Source organism: Oryx dammah, unplaced genomic scaffold (assembly GCF_014754425.2).
Source record: "Oryx dammah isolate SB20612 unplaced genomic scaffold, SCBI_Odam_1.1 HiC_scaffold_17, whole genome shotgun sequence".
Lineage (NCBI taxonomy): Eukaryota > Metazoa > Chordata > Mammalia > Artiodactyla > Bovidae > Oryx > Oryx dammah.
In genome coordinates, this window is record NW_024070201.1 from 33,495,732 (window position 1) to 33,522,585 (window position 26,854).

The following is a 26,854-nucleotide window of genomic DNA, read 5'->3' on the forward strand; positions in this document are numbered from 1 at the left end:
CCCAACCCAGGGATTGAACTGTGGTCTCCTGCATCGCAGGCAGCTTCTTCACCATCTGAGCTACCCTGGGCAGATTCTTCATCTGAGCTACCAGGGAAGCCCAAGGTCCCCAAAGGAAGGGGAACCAAGATATATTCTGAAACGTACCTAGCTCCTTGCTTCTTTCTGCCAAGATATATGATCTTTCCTCTCTGATTTTTGTCACATTCTGAGATGGGTGTATTTTCCTTTTTGATGTAGTAATTTGGGGGGAAGAAAAGGAGCTATCTCTTCTGTTAACCATTCTTAGCTTGATAACATATTTCCAGCCTATTCCTGCTTTGAAAAATTCCAACTAACATTTCTAGTTTGGCCTCTAAGGAGAAACCAGAAACTCAGAGAATCAGAAAGCTGGGTGTTTGGAGACATGGTGACACTGAAGGATAATGCTTTTAAATGGACTGAAAATAAAGGCTGATATGGGAACAGACCTTCAAGGTTCTTTCCACACAGGAGCTGGGGCTGAGAGGCAAGGCTGAGCTGTTGGTAAGAGTCGGTAGGGCAAGGTGCTTACAGGGCCAACTGAGTTGAGCGGTGAAGTTCACTGGCTGTTAAGTAAAGGGAAAACCACACCAAGCCTAACTGGCCATGAGTGAACTGTATTAAGGATTAGTCATGGGAAATATCCAGCACCAATACAACAGATGGGGTTCCTAGAGTGATGATAGCCCTTGAGAACATTTCTAAGCCCTTTAATAAGAATAGCATGCCAGGTAAAACTTCCAGAGCAGTGCACATTTATCTGAGTCCTTTGTAGGGATATGTGGTAAAACAGGAAGTGGGTGAGGATTTGAAGTAGGCTGGTGATCACAGTATCTTGTGGATATATAGTCATGATCAAGTCTCCCAGGAAGGAGTTTAATTGCAACTCAGAAGAAATAATGGGGTACAAACCAACAAAAAGGGGAAAAGCAAAATGAGATAGCCTGTGAAAACACGTTTCTAGCATGGCTCAAGAAGCCAAGTGGTAGAGGAGTGCTTGAGTGGGACTAGGGATGAGAAATGTTTAATATCTTAGGATGTGCAGGAGAGGCAAAGATTAGGTGGAAGTAGAGAGATGAGAGGAAAGGACGCAGCTGTGGTCTCCGTGGAAAGAGGGTTGGGCAGGGAGCTCAGAAGACCTGGATTCTAGTTCTCCAGGTTCATTCTCCAGGTTCTAGTTCATTACCACCTGTATGAACTTATGGTTTGGTAAAGCTTGTCAGCCTCAGGCAGCCCATTCCTTCATTTGTTAATGTACGTGCAGTATCTACCTCACAGAGCTAGTTATGGAGGAGAAATAACTGAAATTAAAATGCTTGGTAAATCATATAACCTAATAAAGTATTAAAGATGAGAAGAGTTGAGAAATTAGGAGATTACTTGCAAGGATAAATAAGAAAAAAAGAGGTACCATTTAACTTCATTAAAATTCACTCTGGGAATAGCTGAGTTGGGCTTTTGAAAAGGAAAAAAAAAGGCAAACGTGCACTCTAGGTCACAGGTTAGATGCATGGTCAAAAGGAGCTTCTGTGCACCAGCCACATGACTAGAAAACCTCACAGTAATCCAGGCCTATTTTCCTCACTATAGAGTAAGGAAAATCTATATTCTGTCCCCTATTTCAGAGGGATTGTGTGGGAAATTACCAATGAGAAAGGCCTTGAATTTATGGAACGTGTTTTCTTCAATATGTGAACAAAGACTTATTTCAGGCACTCTTCCCTGGGATGGCAGAGATGAACTGAGTTTCTCAGGTGAGACCCAAGGCCAAGGGAGCAGGATCTTCCCCCCAGAAGTTCCCTCTGATCTGGGGGATATCTTGTTCATCAGATCCAAGTCATTTCATCTTCTCAACACCCACCCCAAAGCATCCTTCCCCCTCCCATCACAGAGTGCTGAAGGACATTACACATAACCAGTCATTCAAAGTGAAACATGAGATATTGACTAAGATTTCTGCAATGTTCATCTGCTCTCCTAACACCTAGGGGGGAAAAAAAAAAAAAACCAACCCTGGACATTATGAATTCCCAGGTTAGCCCCCCTCCTATCACCTCACTCATTTGCCATCATACATCTCAAACTAAAAACACATTTCTTGGTTCAATACCATTCCCAGATCCACTGTCCTTCTGGAAGATGTCTGAGATTCACAAATCTTTTCACTAAAGGAATTCTTCAAGTCCACTTCACGTCCTTCTGTCTGCCTTTCTGGCCAGTTTCTGGTTACCTGAATCAGACTTCACCTCAGCCAGGTAATCCACCCAGTTCTGTGCTTATGAAAGAGACAGGGCCATGGCCAAATTCAATTTCAAAGTCTTTTCATAAAATATTCCCATCTCGGAAAGCGTAAAGTGGGCAGTGCCTTGGGCTTATATTTGCTTCAGTTTATCCTTTAAGGTCTCTTAGAGTTGAGTCTTGTCTGAGTCTTGGGTGCCTCCTATAAAATGCGTGATAATACTGATCCACAGAAATTTTGAGAACTTTGAGATTTCACTCCCAGTGCCCACTACCACCCAATGCATCTCAGTTGGTGTGCTCACCTGGGAAGATACACGCACATTATCCCCCAGGAGGGTCATGAACACACTGTATGACTTCCCAAGTCTCCTTCAAGAAATCTCACTTCATGACACTCTTGCTTTAACCCAAATCCATCACTCCCGCTTCCTTCCATGAAGACATCCATTCACTTGCAGCAATGGGAGAGAAAGCCGGCTCTAGCCAGAGGGAGCCGATGCACGTGTCCACCTCCAGCATGTGTTCTAAGTTGAATGGAGCACAGGGGAGGGGTCCAGTTGGCATGATAGCCACTTGCTTGAAAGTGAGGGCAGGCTGAGATTGAGTCATGTAGAAATGTTGGCTCCTCAGTTCTGGCAAAGTCTTAAGGTGTGTAGAGGTCTGATGGAGTTAACAAGGCAGAGGTGAAAGTTCAGAGGTGAGTGGATGTATGAAGAATGAACTGAGAGGATGGATGCACGAAGGGAAGTGATGTGGTCCCTGGGGCACCCTCCTGATGCGGTTGACATCACTGGACCTGGGACAGCCAGCCCTTCAGTGTTCAGGCCACCTACCAGTGATAAAACAGCTCACTGAGAATTGCCAGCCCAGTCTATCCCAGCCAAAGGCCTTGACCTAATCCATGATCCTTACATAGGAGGGAGAAGGGGAATTACTTTCTGTCACTGTGTGTAAGGAATTCAAGTTGCCCCCAACACAGAGGCCAAAGCAATTCACCTTTTGAAGGACTTGAATCTCGCACAGAGCTTTATGACTTGGGCATCAACTTTAAGATGGACCCTAAGGATGGGGACTCTATGTAGAGTAGAAATCTAAAGGACCAAATCTCAAGTCACCTTGGTTTGTGCATAACAAGGTCACTTGTACACCTGCCTCCTTATCTACCTGCCCCTCCTTTCCCTGTACATCACCTCAAGTTGACCCCTTCTATTCCTCCACTGGGACTGCAGAGTTCTCTTTGTTCTCCGATGGGATGGCCAGGTAGTCAGACCTATTGGAGGAGAGACAGGGAAGAAAATCAGTGCATTTTGTATTCAGAGGTGGAAACACAGGAAAAGGGAAGGAGCGAGGGCCTAGGAACAAGAATGCCTCTAGAACAGGAGGTCTCTGCATCTCCTTCTGGCCGTGTTACCCAAGAGAAAAGAAGAATGGCCCCTTCAGCAGACTAGAATCAAGAGTTTTGTTTTTTTCCTTCCATAAGCCATGCACGAGTCTTCTCATTTATCCACATTGTTCTCAAGACTTAGTACTGTTAGATTAAACCAGCCAAACTGATGGATGGGAAACTATATTTTATAGAGATTTTCATTTTCCTGACTATTGGTGATGTTGAGCATCTTTTTGATAAGCTTATAAACAATGTGGGTGTGTACTTCTGTGATATGACTGTTCATTTGCTTTCCCAGGTTTTCTTCTGAGACATTTATCTTTTTTCTTAATGGTTTCATGTCCTAAAAATATCTTCTCCCAGTCTGTTGATTGTCTTTACTTACAGTGTAATAAGAATTATCATTTCTCCCCTCTCTGATTTGTGTCTTTTGCATTTTAAGAAGTTCTATCTTCTAAGGTAATAAAGATATTTTCTTACATCCCCTATGGGCTTCCCAGGGGGCACTAGTGGTAAAGAACCCACCTGCCAATGCAGGAGGCATAAGAGATGTAAGTTTGATCCTTGGGTGGGGAAGACCCCTGGAGGAGGGCTTGGCAAACCACTGCACTTGCCTGGAAAATCCCAGACAGAGGAGCCTGGCAGGCTATAGTCCATGGGGTCGCAAAGAGCCAGACATGACTGAAGCAACATAGCATGCATGCACTCGTATTCCCTAATAGAATTTTATAGTTTTACATTTTATCTTGTCTTGAAATCCTCTCACAACTTATTTTTGTTTAGCTGTTTTATTTTCTATATGGATAAAGAATTGTCCTTATACCATTTACTGGACAGTTCATTCTTCAGTTTTTTAAAAAATATTTATTTATTTGGCTGCACCAGGTCTTATTTGTGGCATGTAGGATCTAGTCCCCTGACTAAGGATAGAACCCAGGCCCCCTGCATTGGGAGCCTGGAGTCTTAGCCACTGGACCACCAAGGAAGTTCCAATGGGGTTTTATTATTATTATTATATAGGCATTAACCTTTTGGGGGCTCTCTGCCTTTTCTGTTTGTCCCTGTCATATGTCTGTCAGTCCAGCTCTATAACTAACCTTTGTATATAATAGGAAAAGTCCTATCCTTCCCCAAAACTTTCTCTTTGAAATAGGCAAACTATAGTCCATGAGCTAATAATGGTTGTTACTTGTTTAAAGGGTTGCACACAAACAAAATGAAAGAACAGTAGGTAAAGAGACCCTCTGTAGCCTGCAAAGCCTAAAATATTTACTACCTGGCCATCCTCTGGCTTAAAACTAGTTTTAGCCTTTGGGCCTCTGTATGACTTTTAAGATCAGCTTATCGAGGTCCTTGAACAATCCAGTGGGTATTGTGATTGGAATTTTACTGCATTTGCAGATTAATCTAGGAGAGAACTGCTTGTTCCTTTTTCTTAGCAACTGATTCTAATCTTAACGCTTTGCTTCTTCCTCTTATTGTTTTAATTCTTTCAAACAAACTTATTTTCTGTATTTTACCAGATCCTTCTTATGTCTGAAGTTCCTGGGATTTAATCCTGCCATTTGTTATTTCTCTTGCTCGAGCTGAATTGTTTCCTGCTGTGTCTTATAGTTTTGGATCAGATTGTAGAATCAGATTCAGCAGTGCTTTATCGGAAGAGCACTATTAAGCCTCAACTGAAAGTGGGTCCCTTCAGGATAGTTTTTCATTTGTTTTTACACAGTTATCACTGTCTGGGGACTAATTTTTTTATTGACTTTCTCAGCTTAGAGCCTCCTGGATCATGTGGGCAGTATAAATTTAAATCCCAAACACTGTGAGAGCAGGATCGTGGTTATCAATTCTCAAGAATCTTTTATGATTGTACTTGGAGTCAGGCCAAGTAGATATGTTTCCTTGGCTTTTCCTGGGCTGGTGCACTGATTATTTTGTGATCAATACTTTGCACGAGTCGTAACCCTCTGAGGATCCTAGCTCTTCTGGTGACCTCAGTTCCAACTCTGTTTCTTATGCCAGCCCAACTGTGGGCACCTCATGTCCAAGGGTGGCCACTTCCTGTCCAAGTGTGGGACTTCCTGTCCAGGTGTGGCCACTTACTATGCTCAAGCACTAAAATCTGATCGCCTAGGTCACCAGGAATGACAGCCCCCCCAGCATATCATTTCTTTCCATCTTTATATCTTGGTCAACTGTAATTTTTTACTTTCCTGAGATGACAGATACCATGAAAAAAGGTACTTTATCTTATCAAGCATTTCCAGGTGACAGTAGCCTAGATTTTGATTATCACCTCAGCTATGTACATCTGTGAGGGTTATTTTCTCTCTTTCCTCTCTCCAAATAACAGGCCAACGTGGCCCCTCAGATCCCGTCATTTGTTCCACATACTGGAGCCTTGGTGAAAATGGCCAGGACACCTTCTGAACACTGAAGCGGTAGAGCCCTTCTCTGGATATTCAGTCACTGCCAAGCTCCAGGGGGAAGAACATCTTTGGAGCTCCTTAGCTAATAAAGGGCAGTGCCCAGGTAGCCTGATGAGCTCTGCGGTTTACAGCAAACAGCTGAATGTGATGGTAAGAGCACGGACATTAGACAGGCTTCGGTTCAAATTCCAGCCTCTCCTCTCCAACTCATGCTGAGGTGCAGCCTCAGCGAACCACTTAGGCTCTGTGAGCTGCTTCAGCATCTAAAAAATGGTCATAAAATGCAGTTTTATGGGATTGTGGTGGCAACTGATGGGCTTTACCTGGTGGCTAAGAATGAAAGGCATGAAGTCAAACTTTGCTTTGCTTCTTATAATGGTCTGGGGCAAATGGTCTCGGGCTCAACTTTCACATCTGTAAAATGGGTATATGCCTGCTGCCTACCTTAAAGGTTGTTGTGAGGGAAAGTGGAGGACTATGTAAATCGCTCACCACCTCAGCCGTGAGAGCAAGCACTCTGAAGGTGCAGGCTATCCCTATTTTGGCATCTTTGGACTTACGCATTTTCCTGGGCTGCCTCTTCAGCCTTCGAGACCTTCCTGTAGCAATATATCATCTCAATGAGCAGCCACAGAGTGAGGAAGACCAGGAGGATGTACATCATGATTTCTGAGACCACAGAGGTGAAGTCCTCTCCAGCTGCAAGGGGGAGAATGAGACTCAGAATGCGCAGTCCAACAAACCCAGAGCTGTCACTGAGCTTCGAGATGTATGAGGCCTATTTTTAGGTGAGTCTTAAATAAGCAATGGTCTAAAGGAGCTTGAGAAGTTATCAAAGAGCTTTAATATCCTCCAGCTCTTGTGTCTGTCAGCTTTCTCACTAACTTTCTTCAGATGCTCTGGAGGGAGACATGGGGGAGAAGGGTGACTTGGGGAAGAAGTCATAGAGCAGTGGAAGAAATCCTGGAGCTTGATGAGATACAACGCACAGCTGAGTCCCCATTTTCCTACTTCTTGCTGTGTGAATAGTCATTTCCCTGATTTAAGACTCAGCTTCTCAATTTGTAAAGTAAGGAAAGGAATTCACACCATACATCATCTAATGTATTTAAGAATATCTGTAAGATGTAAGGGTTTCCCTTAGTGGCTCAGTGGTAAAGAATATGCCTGCCAATGCAGGAGACACGGGTTCGATCCCCGTTCCAGGAAGATCCCACATGCCTCAGAGCAACTAAACCCATGTTGCACAAGTATTGAGCCTGCGCTCTAGAGCCCGGGAGCTGCAACTGCTGAGCCCATGTGCCACAGCTACCGAAGCCCGCGTACCCTAAAGCCCGTGCTCCGCAGCAAGAAAAGCCACTGCAAAGAGAAGCCTGTGCACTGCAGCTAGAGAGCAGCCCTGCTCGCCACAACTAGAGAAAAGCCCAGAGCAACAAAGACCCAGCACAGCCAAAAGTAAGTAAATAAATAAAAATTTTAAAAATAATACCTTGGGTGATGTAAAAGTCTGCACAGGTGTGAGGCACATGTCCTAGGTCTACAGACTCTGTCCTCTGAACTTGGGGTGCCAGAGCATCATGTCCTGAGACAGGGTATCAGAAAACGGGGACAAGGCCAGTGCCGTCAACCCACCCAGTCTCCTGGGCATGCTCTCTGCAAGTCTGGATTAGAAACAAGGACGGCCCCCGCTCAGCTTCCTTTCAGGTCATCCCAAACCCAAACAGAAATGAGGACTGGAGAATTCTGTGTATGAACCAGGCTGTCCCCAGAGTTCTACTTCCGGAACACAAGTTTGTTTTTTAATGTTTGTTTATTTACATGGCTGTGCTGGGTCTTAGTTGAAACACGTGAGCTCTTCAATCTTTACTGCAGCATGTGGGATCTTGTTCCCTGACTCAGGACCAGACCCTGGGCCCCCTGCATTGGAAGTGTGGAGTCTTAGCCACTGGACCACCACGGAAGTCCTCAGAACACGGATCTGATTCTGCTGTATCCCTGTTGAAAAGTCTTCAGAGTTCTACATCTCCCTCAGGTCAGAGATCTGACTCGATTAATGCTCAACGGGCGCTCAAGGCCACTCACCGTGAAGCCTTCCTTGCCTCACTTCCATTCTCTTGGCCAGAAAAACCTCTCTACTCATACACACTGTGGTCTTCTGGAATCTGTGAACATTTCTTCTTCCTCTCCCCTCTTCCTAGATTGCATCTCACAACCCCCTGCTACCTCTGTGCCAACATTGTCTCCTGCTTTTCAATCTCCCACAGATTCCTCTAGGCTCCACAGAAGCCACCAGCTCTGTGAAGCCTTCCTCAACTTCTCATGCAGAATTATCACTCATGTCCTCCTCCAGGCACTTTCCCATCCATTATAACACTTCCCAGGTTGTTTTGTGATGTATTTATTACTCTCCTGTACTGACTGTGTGCTTTTTAAGAATATATTTATTTCTGAATTATCAGCCTGTTGTCTAATCCTGGAATACTTAAATTATTCAGTAAGTATCTGTTGAATGAAAGAATATAAATAAATATTGATCTTCCATGTTTCCTAACCCAAAAAATGACAATTAAAACACGATCGGGGATTCTCTGGTGGTCCAGTGGTTAGGACTCAGCCTTTTCAATGCCATAGCCTGGCATTCAATCCCTGATCAGGGAACTAAGATCCTGCATTTGTGAGCCACAGCCAAAAACAAATTTTTTTAATTAAAAAGTAAATAAAACATGATACATACCAAATGTCCTGATATGTATTCCTTCCTAGTGGGAAGGAAGGCTGCACTCAGATATCCCTTTGCTAGCTCTCAGCAGCAAATTAGATTCACGGTCCTTGGTTATTCATAGGACCCAGGTCACCCCCAAGGCTTAGCTCATTAAAAGGACAGCATAGCCACAGCCATGACCTTCAGCTCAGAGAAGCAGTCCAAGTGTTACAGGAGCACCCAGGTTTTCTAACTGGAGCTGGAGGCACAGGAGAATGCCATACACATTAAATGTCCTCTCATGGGCTGGCTACAGCCTGATTTGCAATATGCTCGACTCAAAGCACTCGATCTCTCCCTCTCTTGGCTGCACTGGGTCTTCCTTGCTGCAAATGGGCTTTCTCTAGTTGCGGCAAGCCAGGGCTACTCTTAATGAAAGTGAAAGAGGACAGTGAAAAAGTTGGCTTAAAACTCAGCATTCAGAAAACTAAGATCATGGCATCTGGTCCTATTGTTTCATGACAAATAGATGGGGAAACAATAGAAAGAGAGAGACTTTATTTTGGGGGCCCCCCAAATCACTACAGATGGTGACTGCAGCCATGAAATTAAAAGATGCTTGCTCCTTGGAAGAAAAGTTATGACCAACCTAGACAGCATATTAAAAAGCAGAGACATTACTTAGCCAACAAAGGTCCATCTAGTCAAAGCTATGGTTTTTCTAGTAGTCATGTATGGATGTGAGAGTTGGACTATAAAGAAAGCTGAGCGCCGAAGAATTGATGCTTTTGAACTGTGGTATTGGAGAAGAGTCTTGAGAGTCCCTGGGACTGCAAGATCAAACCAGTCAGTCTTAAAGGAAATCAGTCCTGAATGCTCATTGGACGGACTGATGCTGAAGCTGAAACTCCAATACTTTGGCCACCTGATGCGAAGAACTGACTCATTAGAAAAGACCCTGATGCTGGGAAAGATTGAAGGCGGGAAGAGAAGGGGACGACAGAGGATGAGATGGCTGGATGGCATCACTGACTCGATGGACATGAGTTTGAGTAAGCTCTGGGAGTTGGTGATGGACAGGGAAGCCCGGTGTGCTGCAGTCTGTGGAGTTGCAAAGAGTCAGACACGACTGAGCGACTGAACTGAACTGCACTGAGGACTACTCTTCAGTTCAGTGCATAGGCCTCTTGTTGTGCTGGTTTCTCTTGCATAGCATGGGCTCTAGGGTGCACAGGCCTCAAGAGTTGAAGCACTCGGACTCAGCAGTTGCGGCTCGAGGGTTCTAGAGCGTGGGCTCGATAGTTGTCGGTGCACAGGCTTAGTTGCTCCTCGGCATATAGCATCTTCCCAGTCCAAGGATGGAACCTGTGTCCCCTGCATTGGCAAGCAGATTCTTCACCACTGGACCACTGGGGAAGTCCGCTATCTCTGTTTAAGTGCAGAAATCAGGGCCTTCCCTGGTGGTCCAGTGGTAAAGAATCTGCCTTCTAAGGCAGAGGACCCAGGTTTGGATCCTGGTCAGGAAACTAAGGTCCCACATTTTGTGCGGCCTCTGAGTCTGTGTAAAAAATAAATAATTTTTTAAAATGCAGTAGCTAGCAGTTGTACTGTAGGAAGCTGTCCTTAGTAGCTTCATTAGCCTTTAGGTGAAGAGAAAAATTTCTGTCTTAGAGCCGGGAGGTGAGCGTCAGTCCAGCTTGAGCAGAGACAAGGGAGAGGGTCTGGGACCACAGGGGTGGAGTAGACATGGGGGTGTATCATGGTGGAGGGGGGCAGCAAGAGAGCAGTGAATATCTGGGGGTGGGCTGGAGGGGGCTGCCAAGGGGCCGCAGGGGGGGGGAAGAAAGCAAAAGTGGCAGAGAGTGGGATGGTGCTGTGGGGAAAAGACGTAGTGGAAATAGAGCAAATAGAGGCAAAGACCTGGACTGCAGTCCTGCTTCTGGTGCTAAGGTGCTTCATGTATGGGCAAGCCTTCCTCTTCAGAGCTCTGTCCCCCAGACACAGGATGGGGGACCAGAGCTGCACCCTCCAATCACCGGGGGAGTCATTCCAGCTGGCTCAGCACCCCGACCAGCTGGTTCGGCACCCCGACCAGCTGAACTCACACCGCAGGAATGGTGCAGAGCCATTTACACTGAAGGAAAGCCCCCTGGGGGATTTCAATGCTTGTTCTTTGGTTAGAACCCCTAGATTGAAAGAGAGCCAAGCTTCCTTCCAGCCCTAAGAGAGCCTGAGGGGCTCGGTGGCTCTGATAACAAACTTACTCTCCCTCTGTTCCTATCCAAAGCTGGCTCTGGTGCCTGGCAAGCAGACAGGCTTCACTTCGCCACACTTTCCACTGGCTGCACCACTCTGGAGGCAAAACCTTTGAGAGCAGGAGGTAGAGACAGAGGCAGCTTCCAAACGTCTGGCAGTCACCAGCCGACAGTCCCAATGATGAACAGTAGAGGGCGCCAGGCTTCCTTTCCCCCAGGGAGCACAAGTGTGTAAACAGAAGAGGATCCCTTAGGGAGGTCTCAGCCCAAGCCCTTCCATGTGCACAGAAGAGATGGGCTTGCAGAGGGGAAGTGGTTCATCAAGTCTGAGCCAAGTGCCCTGAGCATCCCTGTGCACCATCAGGATTGACCTACCTTCCATTTTAGTCTAGTCTAAATCATGACTAAATCATGACATTGCTCACTCTTGCTGTTCACTCTCTTGCGTCATGAATTTTATCACCATAACATGAAACATTTGTGGCCTGGAAGTCAGGATTCCTGGCATCCTTTTCTAGGAAGAGCCTGGCTTTAATGTGACCTCTCCTACCTCTCCTGCCTCACAGCTTTTGTCTGTTCACCATCCTGCATCTTGGGGCAGCCAAAGTGCTGAGAACGTGCTGGAAATAGATGGTCTAGGAAAAGCTAGGAACAATGGCATCATCATTTTGCCTGGGTGAGAAAACAGAGAGGGAAATGCATATACCACTTTGCTGATACTTGGAGGAAAATTTGCAAGGGGCAAGGAGCCATGGTGCCCCAGACACGAGTCTATTAAAAGCAGAACAAGAACAGTTCTAAGTTCACCTTAAAGGTTCTGGACTTAATCGCAACAAACATTTGAGTTAGAATGATGAAAGGACTTCCCAGCCTAACAAGAAACCACCTGGGGGAAATCTGAAAAAATGTAAAGACTAGAGAGCTAAACATCTTTCCCCTTCTCCCAGCTGAATGAAGTCATGTAATGAGAGACACCACGCATGGAGGAGGGGTTGCTCATATGATTACTGTGGAGGGAGACAGATGACAAAGACTGTCATGGTTTGGAGCACTGGTTCTCAAAGTGTGGTCCCCGTCAGCATCAGTATCTCCTGACAATTTGTTAGTCACATAAATTCTCAGGCTCTGTGTATGGAATCAGAAAGGTTGGGTTTAAGAAGTCTTGCAGGGAAATCTGAGGCTGGCGGAAGTTTGAGCACCACCGGTTTAAAGGTCCGTATGGATCACAGACAGGAAGGTAGATGACCTCTAGGGATCCTCAGGAGATTTCTCTGAGCCCATGGAATCAGAGATTCAACACAGGCCAGAGAAGACGGAGCTGACTTGGCAGTTTCAGGCTTCACAGAGGCTGTCCTGTTTCTCTGAGGGTGCGAGGCCACGGACCAGGTAAAGATTCCTGCGTTATCATCCCAAGCCTTTCTGCTTCGAGGAAAGGCACAGTGGCAAGCTCTCAGGCAGCTTGCCGGAAGCTGGCCACTCCAGGAAGACAAGCCAGCGGTGGCAATTTTAGATCTCAACACTCCAAATACATGGGAGTTTGCATTCTTCAAGGGGCTCATTTGTGCGGAGACCCACTGTCTTCCCTCCCCTGAGAGAGCCTGTGCCCCAGCCTTACCCTCCTCGGTAACACGGAGGGGGATCAGCCGAGTAGTCTTCACGAAGGGGCGATGGGCCTCGAACTCAAACTCCCGGGACACGTTGCAGGTATAGAGGCCGGAGTCATTCAGGGTGACGTTGAGCACAGTGATGGACACGTCCTGCAAGTCTTTGCTCCCGTTCCACTGCAGGCGCCCCTGGAAGGGGCTCTCCACCTCCTGGTGGCCGTTCCGATACTCGTAGATCTGTACATGGAGAAACAGTTGGGGAGGGCCATGAGAGAAGACAGGGAGAGGTGAGGACAGGGCAGAGAAGAGGACTAGATGGTGCGTGGACAGGGGGAAGGGGATGATGTTACCAGCAGCTCCCCAAGTGTGGGAGTGGGGTGGAGGCTCAGAGGGGAGCAGGGAAGAGAGCCAAGGCAGGGCAGGCAAAGGCCCAGGGGGGTCAGGGCACGTGGACGTGGAAGGAAGAGGTAGGCAGGGAAAGGGGGTGGAAAGAAAGAGAACAGAGGAAGATGAGTGACGCATAAAGGAGACTGAGAGAAAGGAAGGACTGGAAGGATATGGAAAAAAAGAACAAGAGAGAAAGATGTGCCGTGGGGGCTGCCAGCGAGAGACGGAGGCAGAGAGGCAGCTTCATTTGTCATGAAGGATCTGAGAGCTCTGGCCTCCAAATGTGGCTCTCAGAGTTGATCACCACTGAGGGGACATGGGCAGTCTTGGCCAGGCCACAAGAAGGGGACCCAGGCTGCTCGAGTGGCCCAGATAAGCAGAGAGATGCCAGTGATGTGCGTGCGTCAGCTCCTCCACTCTGGGTTGAGTTAGATCTGATCTCTATGTTTCTTTTCTCCAACACTTCCACCTTCTGACATACCTATTGTTTCCCCCTCTACAGCTGTGCAGTTCATCTAATCTCTACTGGCCACACGTGGCTACTTACATTAAAATTCAAATTACTAGGAATTAAATGTGAAATTCTGCTTTTTCAGTTGCACTACCCCCGCGTCAACTGTTCAGTGCCACCTGTACCTGGAGGCTTCTGAGTTGGACAGCATGAATATGGAATGTTTTCATCCTCACAAAAATTTCTATTACCATTACTCTTTATTTCCAGCACAATTTTTAAAGCTTCTTTTCCTCCATCTGAGCCATCTTTTCACTTTGGGCAGGCCTGGAAGCAGAGCAGGTGGCTGGCATATAACCAGGCCTGAGGCTCTTGGGGACCTCTCCACCTGGTTAAGATGTCCAGGCTCCTGTAACACTAGCTCCTGGACACTAGCCTTGGTCAAGGTCAGCCCTGAGCTGGGTACTGGGAAGGCTACCGTCCCAGGCCTGGCACCTGATTGGAACAAAGCCACTTCAGAATGACATGTCCAGCCTAGAATTAGAAATGAGCCCAGCTTTAGGAGAGCTAGAGACAAAAGCAAGCAAAATTCAATTTCATCCTAATGTTGTCTCCATTAGGTCTTTGTGGAGAAAAAACTTGCCTCCAGGAAGATGAGGCAGTACAGTAAAAAGGGCTTTGTATCTGCTCTCAGACAACCTGTTTTGTATCTAAGCTCTCTTTACTAACCAAACTTCTTGGAGTAGTTGCCCCTTGTGTGCATGTGTATTGGGCTTTCCGGGTGGCTCAGCAGTAAGAATCCACCAGCCAATGCAGGAGACACGTGAGACGTGGGTTCGATCCCTGGCCTGGAAAGATCCCCTGGAGGAGGAAATGGCAACCCACTCCAGGATTCTTGCCTGGAGAATCCCATGGATGGAGGAGCGTTGGACTGAGCATGCATGCACATGTGTGTTGTGCTTGTGTGTGTCCTTAATCAAACACTAACATAGTGCTTCCTCTACCAGAACTACTTTAAACATGTTAGAAACTATAGCTCATGGGACTTCCTTGGTGGTCCAGTAGTTAAGACTCAGCACTTTCACTGCACGGGGCATGATTTTTGACCTCTGGTCAGGGAATTAAGGGGCTTCCCTTGTGGCTCAGCTGATACAGAATCCACCTGCAATGTGGGAGACCTGGGTTCAGTCCCTGGGTTGGGAAGATCCCCTGGAGAAGGGAAAAGCTACCCACTCCAGTAATCTAGCCTGGAGAATTCAATGGACTGTGTAGTCCATGGGGTTACAAAGAGTTGGACACGACTGAGCGACTTTCACTTTCAGGGAATTAAGATCCCACACGCCACATGATACAGCCAAAAATGAAATAAATAAAAATTATAGCTCAAGAGTCCTAGTAACAAGTCTATGAAGTAGCTATAGTTTATATCCCCATTTTAGAGATGAGCAAAGTGAGGTACAGAGAGGTTAAGCAATTTGTCCAAGGACAAAAGTTAATAAGCTGTGGAGTTAAGAACCAATCCCACACAGCCTGGCCCCAGAGAGAATGAAAGTGTGAATAACTGTCATCCCCAAGTTGGTACTCAGATTATATAACCACCATTTTGGCACTGGCACCAACCAATCAGACTAACATTGGTCATGGCTGATCCCTCAGTTCCCAGATCACAAGGAGGTCAGAGGTTCCTTGTGGGAAGGATGGTGGTGAAGCCCACTAGGGAGGTTTAGCACAAGTAACCACTGCAGTCCATGGGGTCCCTAAGAGTGACTGACCGACTTCACTTTCACTTTTCACTTTCATGCATTGGAGAAGGAAATGGCAACCCACTCCAGTGTTCTTGCCTAGAGAATCCCAGGGACGGGGGAGCCTGGTGGGCTTCCATCTCTGGGGTCGCACAGAGTCGGACACGACTGAAGCGACTTAGCAGTAGCAGCAGCAGCAGCAGCAGCAACCACTACAGGATGACTCAAACACTTTACCCACTGATGTACATGTACTAGTTGACCGTCAGCCTCGGTCACCCCTGACATTCTTACTTCAGGGGTGAGATGAAGAGACAGTGAGACTTAAATGAGTTAAACGCGTGTCATTCCATTTAATAACACTTAGCGTTATTTTAATTTTTAAAATACATCTGTTTTTGGCTGTGCTGGGTCTTTGCTGCTGCACAGGGGCTTTCTCTAGTTCCATCACGTGGGGGCTTCTCTTCTGTGCGGAGGAGGACAGGCTTCTCACTGCAGTGGCGTCTCTTGTTGTAGAGCACAGGCTCTAGGGCTCGAGGGCTTCGGTAGATGTGGGACACGGGCTGAGTTGCCCTGCAGCATGTGGGGTTTTCCCAGACCAGGGATTGGCAGGTGGATTCTTAACCACTAGACCACCAGGGAGGTCCTTCAGTTTTTCTACTAATTTAATCCATCCAGTAGGATGGTGCAGAGATTAAATGGAAACACCTGCCTAGTGGGTGACTGATGCACAGTGGGCTCTAAATACTATTTATGTCTTTCCCCCCCTTATTCTGTTTATAACTAGCAGTGCTCGGAGCTGGCCAGGCGCCCTCCCTTTCCCAGAGGCTGGGCTACACTGAGGCTGTCAGTTATCTGCAGAGGAACTGTCTCTCTTTGGAGAGAAAGAGCCAGTGTTTGTCAGATCATCATTCCCCCAGACTGTCGGGAGCCAGGTGCAAAATGGCAGAGGCCAGCAAAGCAAAGGCCAGAGTCAGCAGTCAGACATACAAGGAAATCTTTACCGCCCTCGGGCCTGTAGAACCATTCCACCACCGTGGTGGCCTCCACCTCCTCCCTCTTCATGCAGGAGATGCAGCGCAGCTTCATGGGGTTGCCCTGAACCGCCTCGGTCTCCGAGGGCACTTCCACACACACGGGGAAGCAGACGCCGACTGGAGAGAGGCCAGGAGACAGGGAGGGGCCAGGAGGTGTGGGGCAGAGGGAAGGGAGAGCAAGAAGGGAGGGAGGAGAGACAGAGAAGGAAGAACCATGAGACACACGGGAAAATAGCATGCACATGTAAGTAGCCCCCCAAGTCCCCACTCTCCCGACCGGCAGGGATGAGCTGGCGTTGACCGACAGGCTCACCAGAAACAGTGAGTCGCGAGCGGCACATATCTGGCCCTGCCCTCAAAGACTCAGCATCTAGGTGCAAACAGGGTACCTCTGCATCCACCCATTGACGGCATGCACCCCTTCACTGAACCAGCGGCGTCCACTGAAATCTACCCTATGACAGGCCTGATGCTGAGATTCAAAGTTGCACAAAACCCACCACGCCCCAAAGGCATTTATAGTCTAGCAGGGAACGCATACTCCTAAGTGTCATGAAACCAGACGGTGGTGACTGACATACTAGTAATGTGCTCTATTCCCAGAGGAGGGGCAGTTATTCCTGGCTGAGCTGGGGAGAGAGGAACACAAGGATGGTGAGACTTGAGGCCAGAAAGGGAGATCAGAGCCATGCTGTGGGGACCTCTATATGTATTGCACAAGGAGGGCGGCATATGTTTCAGGGCCATGGAGAGATGTAAGCATATCTGTGTTTTATGGGAAATGTAGGTAATTCTGAGGCATGGTGGAGGGCAGAGCAGCAAGGAGGATGACGTGAGCTGACCGTGGGACTGGGGCGATGCTTCATGCAGAAGAGGAGAGACACAGGTAAAAATCGGGAGGGGGAAGCTAACATAACATTGTAAAGCAATTACACGCCAATAAAAAAGCAAACAACAACAAAATCTCACACCACACACAAAAATATAGAAAAGAATTACATGAAAAAAGGCATGCATAAAATTAGAAGAGAGGAGAATCCCAGGGATGGGGGAGCCTGGTGGGCTGCTGTCTATGGGTTCGCACAGAGTCGGACACGACTGAAGCGACTTAGCAGCAGCAGCAGTAACAAACATGTTCAAATTTCTTAAAGGGAGAGAATTTTGAAGTGTAAGTTATTTCTATATCAAAAAACATACAAAACAAAATAGAAAAATAAATGCAGAGTGGTAGAAGCAAAAAACCTTGTTGGGGGGGTCAGATTGGAGGGCACCTCGCATGCCCCCCAGAGGTCTGGACTTATAGTTCCTGCCCCCTAGAAACTTGTGGCCCGTTGAAGAGGGTAAGTACATCAGACTGAAAATTCAGAATGAATCAAAAGTGGGATGTGATTGCCAACAAAGCAAGTGCAAATGTGGGCTGTGTTAACAGAGGTAGCTGTAGAACAAAGGAGGAGCAGTTCCTCTGTGCTGCTCAGAACAAATCTGGACTATGAGGATCAGTTCCGGGTGTCACAGTGTACAAAAGGAAGTCTGCATGTGCAGGGGAAGGCAAGATGGAGAGGGTCTGGGGCAAAGTCTGGTAAGAACAAAGCGGGGAGGCTGGGAGCGCTTGGCTTGGACATTGACACATCTGTCTTCAAATATTTGAAGGAAGAGAAAATAGATTTCTGTGGAAGAGAAAATAGATTCTGACCAGCTCCAAAAGTTACATGATAAGGCTTGCTCAATTAAAAACATTTTTTTCCCCCCTGGTGCTGAAGCTGTTAACAAATGCAAAAAGCTTTTTCATAAGAGAGCTTACATGTTATACAGAAGGTTCAAAAGTGAGAGGAGCATCTAGGATTCTTAATTAGGACTTCTAACCCCTCTTGAGGCCACCTTCTCATTAATGATAAAAACAGAGCCCTAAAAAATGAAAATACACACTGTCATTTAAAAACTTGGTCCACTGTGAATGGTCAGTCTTTTCTTCTACAGGCAGACAGTTCTTTCTAAAAGTAGAGGAAAGCTGTATTCAGAGCTTAAAATGAGACTGACCAACTAATTAAGAGTGAAAAATGAAATATCTGACTTAGAAGGGAACAAATTTGATTTTTAGACATAGAGTTTAAAAACTAGAGGCACTATGATAAAGTTTAGTATATTGAGATAAAATGAATTTCATTGGTTCGGTTTTAAAACTCTCAGCAAGCTGGAACTGCCCTTATTGGGCAGCCTGCACGAGGCTCTCCTGCTTTTGCATATTTGTTGTCATTCAGTTGCTCAATCGTGTCTGACTGCAACCCCATGGATTGCAGCACTCCAGGCTCCCCTGTCCTTCACTATCTCCTGGAATTTGCTTAAATTCATCTCATTTCAAATTCATTTCACACATTTCTGCATATGAGTCATCACTTTAATGGGGGGAGGGTCCTTATCCAGAGAGAACTGATCAGAAACATTTTCACAATGTGATGCATTTGAAGTCTTGAGTATAGGCCTGTTTTATTTTGTTTTTCTTTTTTTTAAGAAAGCATGGTCTATGCAAAAGTTTGTGAGTGGATAGAAGTGTAAAGAATATGCATTGAAAACCCCATGTAGCAGGGAGTCTTGAGGCACATGTATATTTAATGAGATGTGGTAAAGATGAATTAGTTCAATGAAGATGACTTCAGAGAAAAATAGGAAAATGTTCCAAGTAATGTACAGTTACACTTATAGAGGCAGGAGGAAGATGGCACTGGGCAACTGAAGGCTTGGGTTTGATGGATTGTTTTTGCTTTTTTGGCTGCACCAAGTGGCTTGTGGGATCTTAGTTCCCTGACCAGAGACGGACCACAGTTCCCTACAGTGAAAGCACCAAGTCCTAACCACTAGACTGCTAGGGAAATCCCAGTTTGATAGACGGTTTAATCTCTATGAGACTCAGTTTATTCATCAACAAAATGCTGCAAATAAGATCTAATAAATCTGTCTATGGGATGATTTCTACAAACATGTTCTGTACAAAGGATCATTAGAGACAGCCTCACTGAGAAGATGACACGGAGCAGGCACCAAATGAAAGACAGGAGGGAGCAAGCTATATGAATATCTGTGTGAAAGCGCACGGAGGAGAAAGCAACTCGAGAGTCCTAGGATGGGAGAGTGCTGGCAAAAACAGGAAACCACAGGGAACAGGAACTTCCCTGGGGGCTAGTGACTAAGAATCTGCTTTCCAATGCCAGGAACACAGGTTCAGTCCCTGGTCTGGGGACTAACATCTCACATGCCTCAGGTTTGTGCTGCAACTAAGACTGGATACAGCCAAGAATAAGTAAGATTTTGGGGGGTTGCGCTGGGTCTTCGTTGCTGCGTGTGGTACTTGTGGTGAGCGGGGTCTGTTCTTCCTTGCGGCGTTCGGGCTTCTCATTGCGGTGGTTTCTCTTCTTGTGGAGCACAGGCTCTAAGTGCACAGGCGTCAGTAGCTGTGGTCCATGGGCCTAGTTGCTCTGAGGCACGTGGGATCCTCCCAGACCAGGGATAGAACCTGTGTTACCCGCATTAGGGGCAGGCGGATTCCTATCCACCATACCACCAGGGAAGTCCCAAGATATTTTAAAAAATAATAATAAAGTACAGGGAACAAAGTGAGAGTAGAAGGAGACAAGGTAGAAGAAATAAACCAGGACCGGATCGTGGCTGCCCTTGTAGACCATGACTAGGACTTTGGCCTCTGCTTTGAATGATGTGGGAGCACTGGAGGGTTCTGAGTGGAAGGGCGGCACGACATGGTCTGACAGCTCTGTTGAGAATAAACTGAAGAGGTGAGGAAGGACGGGGTGGACGCAAACAGAACAGTTAAAAGGCTGGTACAGGGATCAGACTGAGAGATGGTTCAATGATTCTGCTTGGATGAAGATAGCAATAGAGCTGCTGGGCTTGAAAATGCAGTTTGCTGGACTAACGTCCTTGAATAGGTGTGAGGTGAGGTACTCCAGTGAGCAAGTGGATGAGTTGGCCTTAACTATAAACACAGTTGGTTCATTTATAGTAAAAGGGAGGAAAGCAGAATATATGTAGTCAGGATGGTTAGCAGGGCATAGAAGCCTCTCTTTTGTTCTGAGATGCCCCTGAGTAATGCAATCATCAGAGAGTAAGCCCCACTGATCACCTTCTCTTTGCCAAAGTCCAGTCTGAAGTCCTAAGAAAGAACTCTGCTCATGAGGTCAATTAAATTCATGAGGTCCCAGATAAGACATTGAAAAATGGCCACAAAATCCACTCATCCTTATTCGCTTTCCCTTTGCAATATGACTTGCTTCTTGGAGAAGACCTTGATGCTGGGAAAGATTAAGGGCAAGAGGAGAAGAGGGTGACAGAGGATGAGATGGTTGGATGGCATCATCAACTCAATGGACATGAGTTTGAGCAAACTCTGGGAGACAGTGAAGGACAAGGAAGTCTGGCGTGCTGCAGTTTATGTGGTCGCAGAGTTGGACACAACTTAGTGACTGAACAACAACTCCTTCCATCCAGAGGTAAAGTCTATTTCTCCATCCTGTGAGTCTCCAGAATACAACTTGCTCTCTTTTCATGAAATTCTCTAGATTTCTAGAAAAAACTGTACGTATGGTAGACATTCAACCCCCCCGCCCCGCTGCCTATATATAAGAAACTCCTGGAATAATCTTGGCCAAATCATTTGACCTTTGATCTCCTCTTCTGTTTCCATAGTAATAATGTGGAAACATAAGAAGGAAGAATAGATTGGTTATGATTACATTTAACTAAGGAATAGCATTAATCTATCTATATTAAGCAGTGGATAGTAATGTGTATGTAACCAACTCCTCTAATCTTTCTCTTCTTTGGTTATCTGGTTATATTGCCCCTCTTGACTTTGCTCTACACTGCTTTGCTTTGTATTAAGAACATAAAGGCTTTGATTAGAAAGTAAAACTTTCCAGAAAGAGGTAAAAATGACGTTATTTGTAGATATGAACACCCTGAAATGACTTGGTCTATCAGATCTAGCCCGTCACTTAGCAAAGCCTTGAGAGAATGGGATGCAAAATGGGTTGCTGGGAGAAAAGAGGAAAACATTCCCCAGCACAACAGACATCTGGGAGAGTAGACGTGGAGAGGAAGAGCTGAGAAGATACTAGCAGGTGACGAGTCAGGCCCTAGGCTTGGGAGAGGAGTGGAAGTGAAGTCGCTCAGTCTGACTCTTTGCGACCCCATGGACTGTAGCCTACCAGGCTCCTCCATCCATGGGATTTTCCAGGCAAGAATACTGGAGTGGGTTGCCATTTCCTTCTCCAGGAGATTTTCCCAACCCAGGGATTGAACCTGGGTCTCCCGCACTAAAGGCAGATGCTTTACTGTCTGAACCACCAGGGAAGAGGAGTGGAAGGGTGGCTCCAAAGAGAAATGAAAGGACAGATGCCCACCTTGCAATCCTGTATAGATAGCAGCAGGTGTGACCACAAGAGCTACAACAAGCACTAGAAGACCAAACTCACGAGATAAGAGTTCTCTACAAGTCCTGTCTCCTTCCCTGCACTTATTTTCTTATCTCTAAACTGGAGACAACACTCCTTTCCCTGACTAACACCACTGGATTGCTATGGGGACCAAATCTTCATTTGAAAACGGCTTTGTAAACTGTAAAGCACTAGGCAAGTGTGGATTTATTATTATTACTACTATTTACTTTAATGAAGGAAATGTGGAAGTTTGCTCAATTCATGCAGAAAATAAAAGAATGGGAAAATTCCATTCACATTTGCATCATGTGACAGATCAGTCTGGGAAGGGTGAATGCATCTAAGCTAAGTGTTTCCCAATACTGGAATTACATGCAAATAAAATGAGAGTGCATTTGTGAAGTGAGGCCTTCTCTCTAACATTTAATGGCAAAGGTTCCCGAACTATCTCTTTCTTTTTTTAGGTGTATGTGCCTTTTTAAAATTAATTTATTTTTTAAAACTTATTTTTAATTGGGGGGAAATTGCTTTGCAATGTTGTTTTGGTTCCTGCCGTACAACAGTGTAAATCAGCCATAATTATACATGCATGCCCTCCCTCCCTAGCCTCACTTCCTTCCCCCATCCCATCCTTCTGGGTTATCACAGATTGCCAGACTAGGTTCCCTGTGCTACAGAGTAACTTCTCACCAGCTATCTATTCCACACATGGCATTGTATATAGGTTGTGCTACTTTCTCCATTAGCCTCACCCTTTCCTTCCCCTACTGTGTCCACAAGTCCTTTCTCTATATCTGAGTCTCCATTCCTTCCCTGCAAATAGGTTCATCAATACCATTTTTCTAGATTCCATATATATGCATTAATATATGATATTTGTTTTCCTCTTTCTGACTTATTTCACTCTGTTCAAGATTCAAGGTTCATCCACTTCACTGGAACTGACTCAAATGTGTTCTTTTTATGGCTGAGTAATATTCCACTGTATATACGTACCATATCTCCTTTACCCATTCATCTGTCGATGTCCGTTTAGGTTGCTTCCATGTCCTAGCTATTGTAAACAGCACTGCTATGAGCACTGGGGTACATATGTCTTTTTCAAGTACAGCTTTCCCAGGGTATATGCCCACTAGAGGGATTGTTGGATCATATGGTAGTTTTATTCCTAGTTTTTTAAGGAATCTCCAAACTGTTCCTGGAGAAGGAAATGGCAACCCACTCCAGTATTCTTGCCTGGAACAGCCCATGGACAGAGGAGCCTGGCAGGCTACAGTCCACGGGGTTGCAAAGAGTCAGACACAACTGAGCGACTGACACACACACACATACTGTTCTCCATAGTGGCTGTATCAGTCTACATGCCCACCAACAGTGCAAGAGGGTTCTCTTTTCTCCACATTCTCTCCAGCATTTGTTGTTTGTAGATTTTTTGATGATGGCCATTCTGACTGGTGTGAGGTGCCTCTTTCCCTTTTGTAGCTTCTCAACTTGGTGAACCATGTTCAGAAGCTGAGGATGGACAAGGGTAGATGTAACACATATACTTCTTCCACAGGTTTTTCTTTTTTTGGCAGGGGGATTGAGGGGTAGAGAGGAAGATGGGCACTCTGCCATTTTAGCAATATTCTGTAAATTATTTCCCTACCATTCAACTGTGCAGCTAAAAAGGATGTTAGATATCTGCCCCAACTTCCAGACTTACATATTTCCAAATACACATCTTTTAGGAACCAAACAGTCTCAGGTTATGACACGAAAAGCTAGTGGCAGAGCTAAGACTCTGATCCAGGCTTTGTAAGTCCTAGTTAAAACGTCCTAGACTATAGCATACTCTTCCCTCCACTAGAATTCAGGCAAAGACATTAGAAACTTAAATTAGGGTTTGGGAAGAAAGGCTTTGTAGAATATCACCCCAAGCTCCTCTACAACTTCACCTGTCATTGCTTTACTCGTGTTCTTTCTTACACAGACCGAAAAACCTCTCCTAAGCCTCATGTCCCTAGTCTTCACCTCCCCTGAGGAAATCTCAGCCTTTCGTCTTCAAGGCAACCTATTATGTCTGCTTCATGTTCAGATCTGGTCTACTCTATTGGGAATGGATGGCAGTGAGTCTGCCCTTGGGACTGGCATTACTCTCCCTCTTTGTCCTTCACAGCCTGTCTAATCAGGCATTTTGTTCAACAGGAAGCTTGGCTCTACTTCTGGTCACATGCAAAATCCAGATAACACTGGCAGCCAGAGTTAGTCCTGGAGGCTTAATAAAGAGATAATAAGGTAAAGAGGCAATTCCCATCAGCATATCTGCCACTGCACTAGCAGAATGAGTTCCATGCCAATCATAGAGCATAATCCCACATACCTAGTTTCAGTAAGGTAGGTGGGCATGCTCACATCTAATTATCCTGGTTATTGATTTTTAGCATGGAGGAAGGTAGCTAAGATGATGTCAAGCAATATAACAACTGAAGAGCATGTATATTTGACCTGAGGATCTAAGTTGGCAAGACTGAATGCCCATAACTACACAACTACACACACACACACACACACACACACACACACACACACACACACACACTACTACATCCTCATCAATCCATTCAGATGCCCATGCTAACATGCTCCAACACAAACTAGAACACACATTCAGACACTGAGGCATATACATTAATACAGTAAACCATTCTCTCAGTCACACATCCAGACATTATCATGTAGACTCATTAACTTCTGCCATACACATGCAGGCACCCCACTTCAAGCCCATCTCTAACACCACTCTGCTCAGCTTTACTGTTGCAAGTATAGGACTCCCTTATTTGGAGAGAGAATGTCACCTCACTGCTTCACAATAGATAAACAAGAACCTATTTATCTTTGAAGGCAAAAATATCCAGCTCTCCAAACACCAAAGCACCTTAGTTCCCCATGTTCATGAAAAAGAAAAAAGATGCAATTCCCAGGTGCCTGTTCATCTAACATATTACTGCAAATGGCTGAAGCCTGTTTTACTTATTAAAATTAAACAGTAGGATTAACAACTAAAGTATTTTCACTTCCAAAATGCACACATCCAGATTTTTTAATGTATAAAAATTAATTTGAAGAATTCATTGAGAAATGAAATGCAATTGCAACCAAGATTTTTTTTTAATATAATGAACGTGACAGCATTCTCTTTTAGCAACAGGAAAGGGGGAAAAATACTTTGTAATTAGCAGGAAACGGGAGGAAGGGTGGGAAAACCACCAAGGGAGGTTCCGGAATAAAGCATCACAGGAATAGGGAGGCCTTTTGCCAATCTCAAAATCCTAGCTCTCATGGAATTCCTCTGGATCCCATGTCTGGCAGACATGTACAGAGGGAAGCCAACCAGGGCTCCTTGTTGTCACCAACGATATCAATGTGTTATTCTTGTTAACATTATTACTGTTATCTGCACCTCGCATGGCAGGGTGCTGGTACTTACCCCACAAGATGAGCAGAAGGGAAGCCAGGGGAAACAATCTGTTGAAGGCAGGCATCTTTTTTTTCAGCGGGTGGCTTCCGGGGCTAAACAGATTCCCTGGGTCAACAACCGCTCCCTCTCAGAGACTTTCGAGGAAACCCTCTGGGACGAACTGGCCCAAGGAGACGACTTTCTGGCTGAAATAAAGGCCAAACGCCGGTGACTGGGGAGGCTCTGCGGGGTTTTGGAGCCAAGCGGGGGTTTCAGCTCCAAGCCACCCTAGCCGACCGCCCCAGTTCGAGGGAGCGGATAGGCAGCTCGGCGCGCTCTCCCCAGAGCCCGTTGCTGGGATCCGGATCAGCACCGCGGACAGTGCCTTCCCCGCCCACCCCGGAACTTCCAGTCTCCTGTTTGTGCGTCGCTGAAAGCTTGGCTCGGAACCGAGCAGCCGGCAGGCTCTAGGCGGCTGGGCTGTCGAAGGGGTCCATGTTAATCCACCTCTCACCTCCTTACGAACAGTTACGCTCCAACCAGGATCCACCCAGACCCGGGAGCGCCGGCTTCATCCGCCCTGGCGGCTTCTCCAACTGGGCGTGCCCATACACCCGAAACAAACACGGAGCCTGCCGTCTGAGCTACAAAATTCGTTCCACCTCGGTACCGTCCACACCCGCCCAGGCTCCCCGGGGAGATCCGGAGGGGCCAGGAAGGAGAAGGCGGAACCTTCTGTTTGGCTGGCGATCTCAGAGGTGGGGAGGCAGGGAAGGGGGATGGACCCCTTCCCGGGAGCTCGCCCACAAGATCGTGCAAGGGCCTCGACCCTGGGTGGCAGGTGACCAGCTGCCCTTCTCCAAGGCCCCCTAGACCGTGTGTGCTCACTCAGCCTTGACATGCGCAGGCGGCTCTCCACCCTCACTGCCACCACAGACCCACCCCCTCGTGCAACACTCCCCACCCCCAAACAGGCGTGCCCCTCCCAGGGCCGATCAAGGCTGCCGAGCGCGGGGGCGGAGCTCCGAGCTGCGCAAACACCTCAGCCCCCGCAATTTCTCTGCTCGCCGGCTGTCTCCAGGTTTCCCTTTCACATCTCCACACGTCTCCCCAGCAGGGGCACGCCTCCTCCCACCCATTCCCACCAGCCAGGCAACCCCACTCCGGCTTCCTGCACAGACGTGCTAGCCTCCAGCTCCGGGAAGAGGAGGGCCAAATTTCTTGCAGGCAATGATCAGTGACGTCATCTGCAATGTACACTGTACATGGTTCCTGGCTTCTCTCTCGCGACCCCATCCCCTCCTTCTCTCCCGGTGTGTTCTTTGTCTAACCTTGATCAATTGGTTCCGGACACACTGAACGCAGCAAAATAATCGCTGCTTAGAAATAGGGTAAGAGTGAGGCGCACCTGTTCCCATGTTCACCTCCTCACCCAGGGAGGTGATCCAGATGTCGGTTCAACTGTTGGAGGTGGGGCAACTCCCTCTTGCTCTAATCACTCCCCCCTCCCCAGTTTAAAAGCAGATAGATCGTGGCTTGGTGTCTCCCGACTATTAGCCTTACCCTAGTCCTAGCAGCTGTTTCAATGCCCAGCCCCATCTCTGGAAGGGAAACCTGAACCTTCAAATTTAGTTATAAACTCAAATTGACATAATAGATTAGGAATGCTTGGAACCGAGTGAAAGGTTAATCCAAGAACCTTCCGCCCCACCC

General features: G+C 46.6%; 1 protein-coding gene across 3 annotated transcripts; it reads right to left on the bottom strand.

Annotated features, from left to right (window-relative positions):
• Positions 1 to 2,450: 2,450 nt before the first annotated feature.
• On the bottom strand, positions 2,451 to 26,469 carry SCN3B (sodium voltage-gated channel beta subunit 3). Of its 3 annotated transcripts, none has more exons than XM_040258252.1 (6): positions 25,172 to 26,469; positions 16,206 to 16,369; positions 12,647 to 12,872; positions 6,636 to 6,774; positions 3,453 to 3,532; positions 2,451 to 2,922 (listed from the first exon to the last, which is right to left on the bottom strand). In XM_040258252.1, exons 1-5 carry the CDS (start codon positions 25,224 to 25,226, stop codon positions 3,469 to 3,471), a joined length of 648 nt encoding a protein of 215 aa, XP_040114186.1. In that variant the 5' UTR covers positions 25,227 to 26,469; the 3' UTR covers positions 2,451 to 2,922; positions 3,453 to 3,468. The 3 variants fall into 3 exon arrangements, with proteins under 3 accessions (XP_040114186.1, XP_040114185.1, XP_040114184.1); XM_040258251.1 differs by having other exon boundaries at positions 2,451 to 3,091; XM_040258250.1 differs by having other exon boundaries at positions 2,451 to 3,532.
• Positions 26,470 to 26,854: the final 385 nt, after the last annotated feature.

Bases quoted from the DNA above. Each gene is read 5' to 3' on its own strand.
- SCN3B (XM_040258252.1), bottom strand. From the start codon at position 25,226: ATGCCTGCCTTCAACAGATTGTTTCCCCTGGCTTCCCTTCTGCTCATC. The intron at 16,370-25,171 runs GTAAGTACCAGC...GCCTCTCTCCAG, and splicing joins CCTTCTGCTCATCTTGTGGG to TCGGCGTCTGCTTCCCCGTG. The intron at 12,873-16,205 runs GTATGTCTGACT...CTCCATGTACAG, and splicing joins AGGGCGGTAAAGATTTCCTT to ATCTACGAGTATCGGAACGG.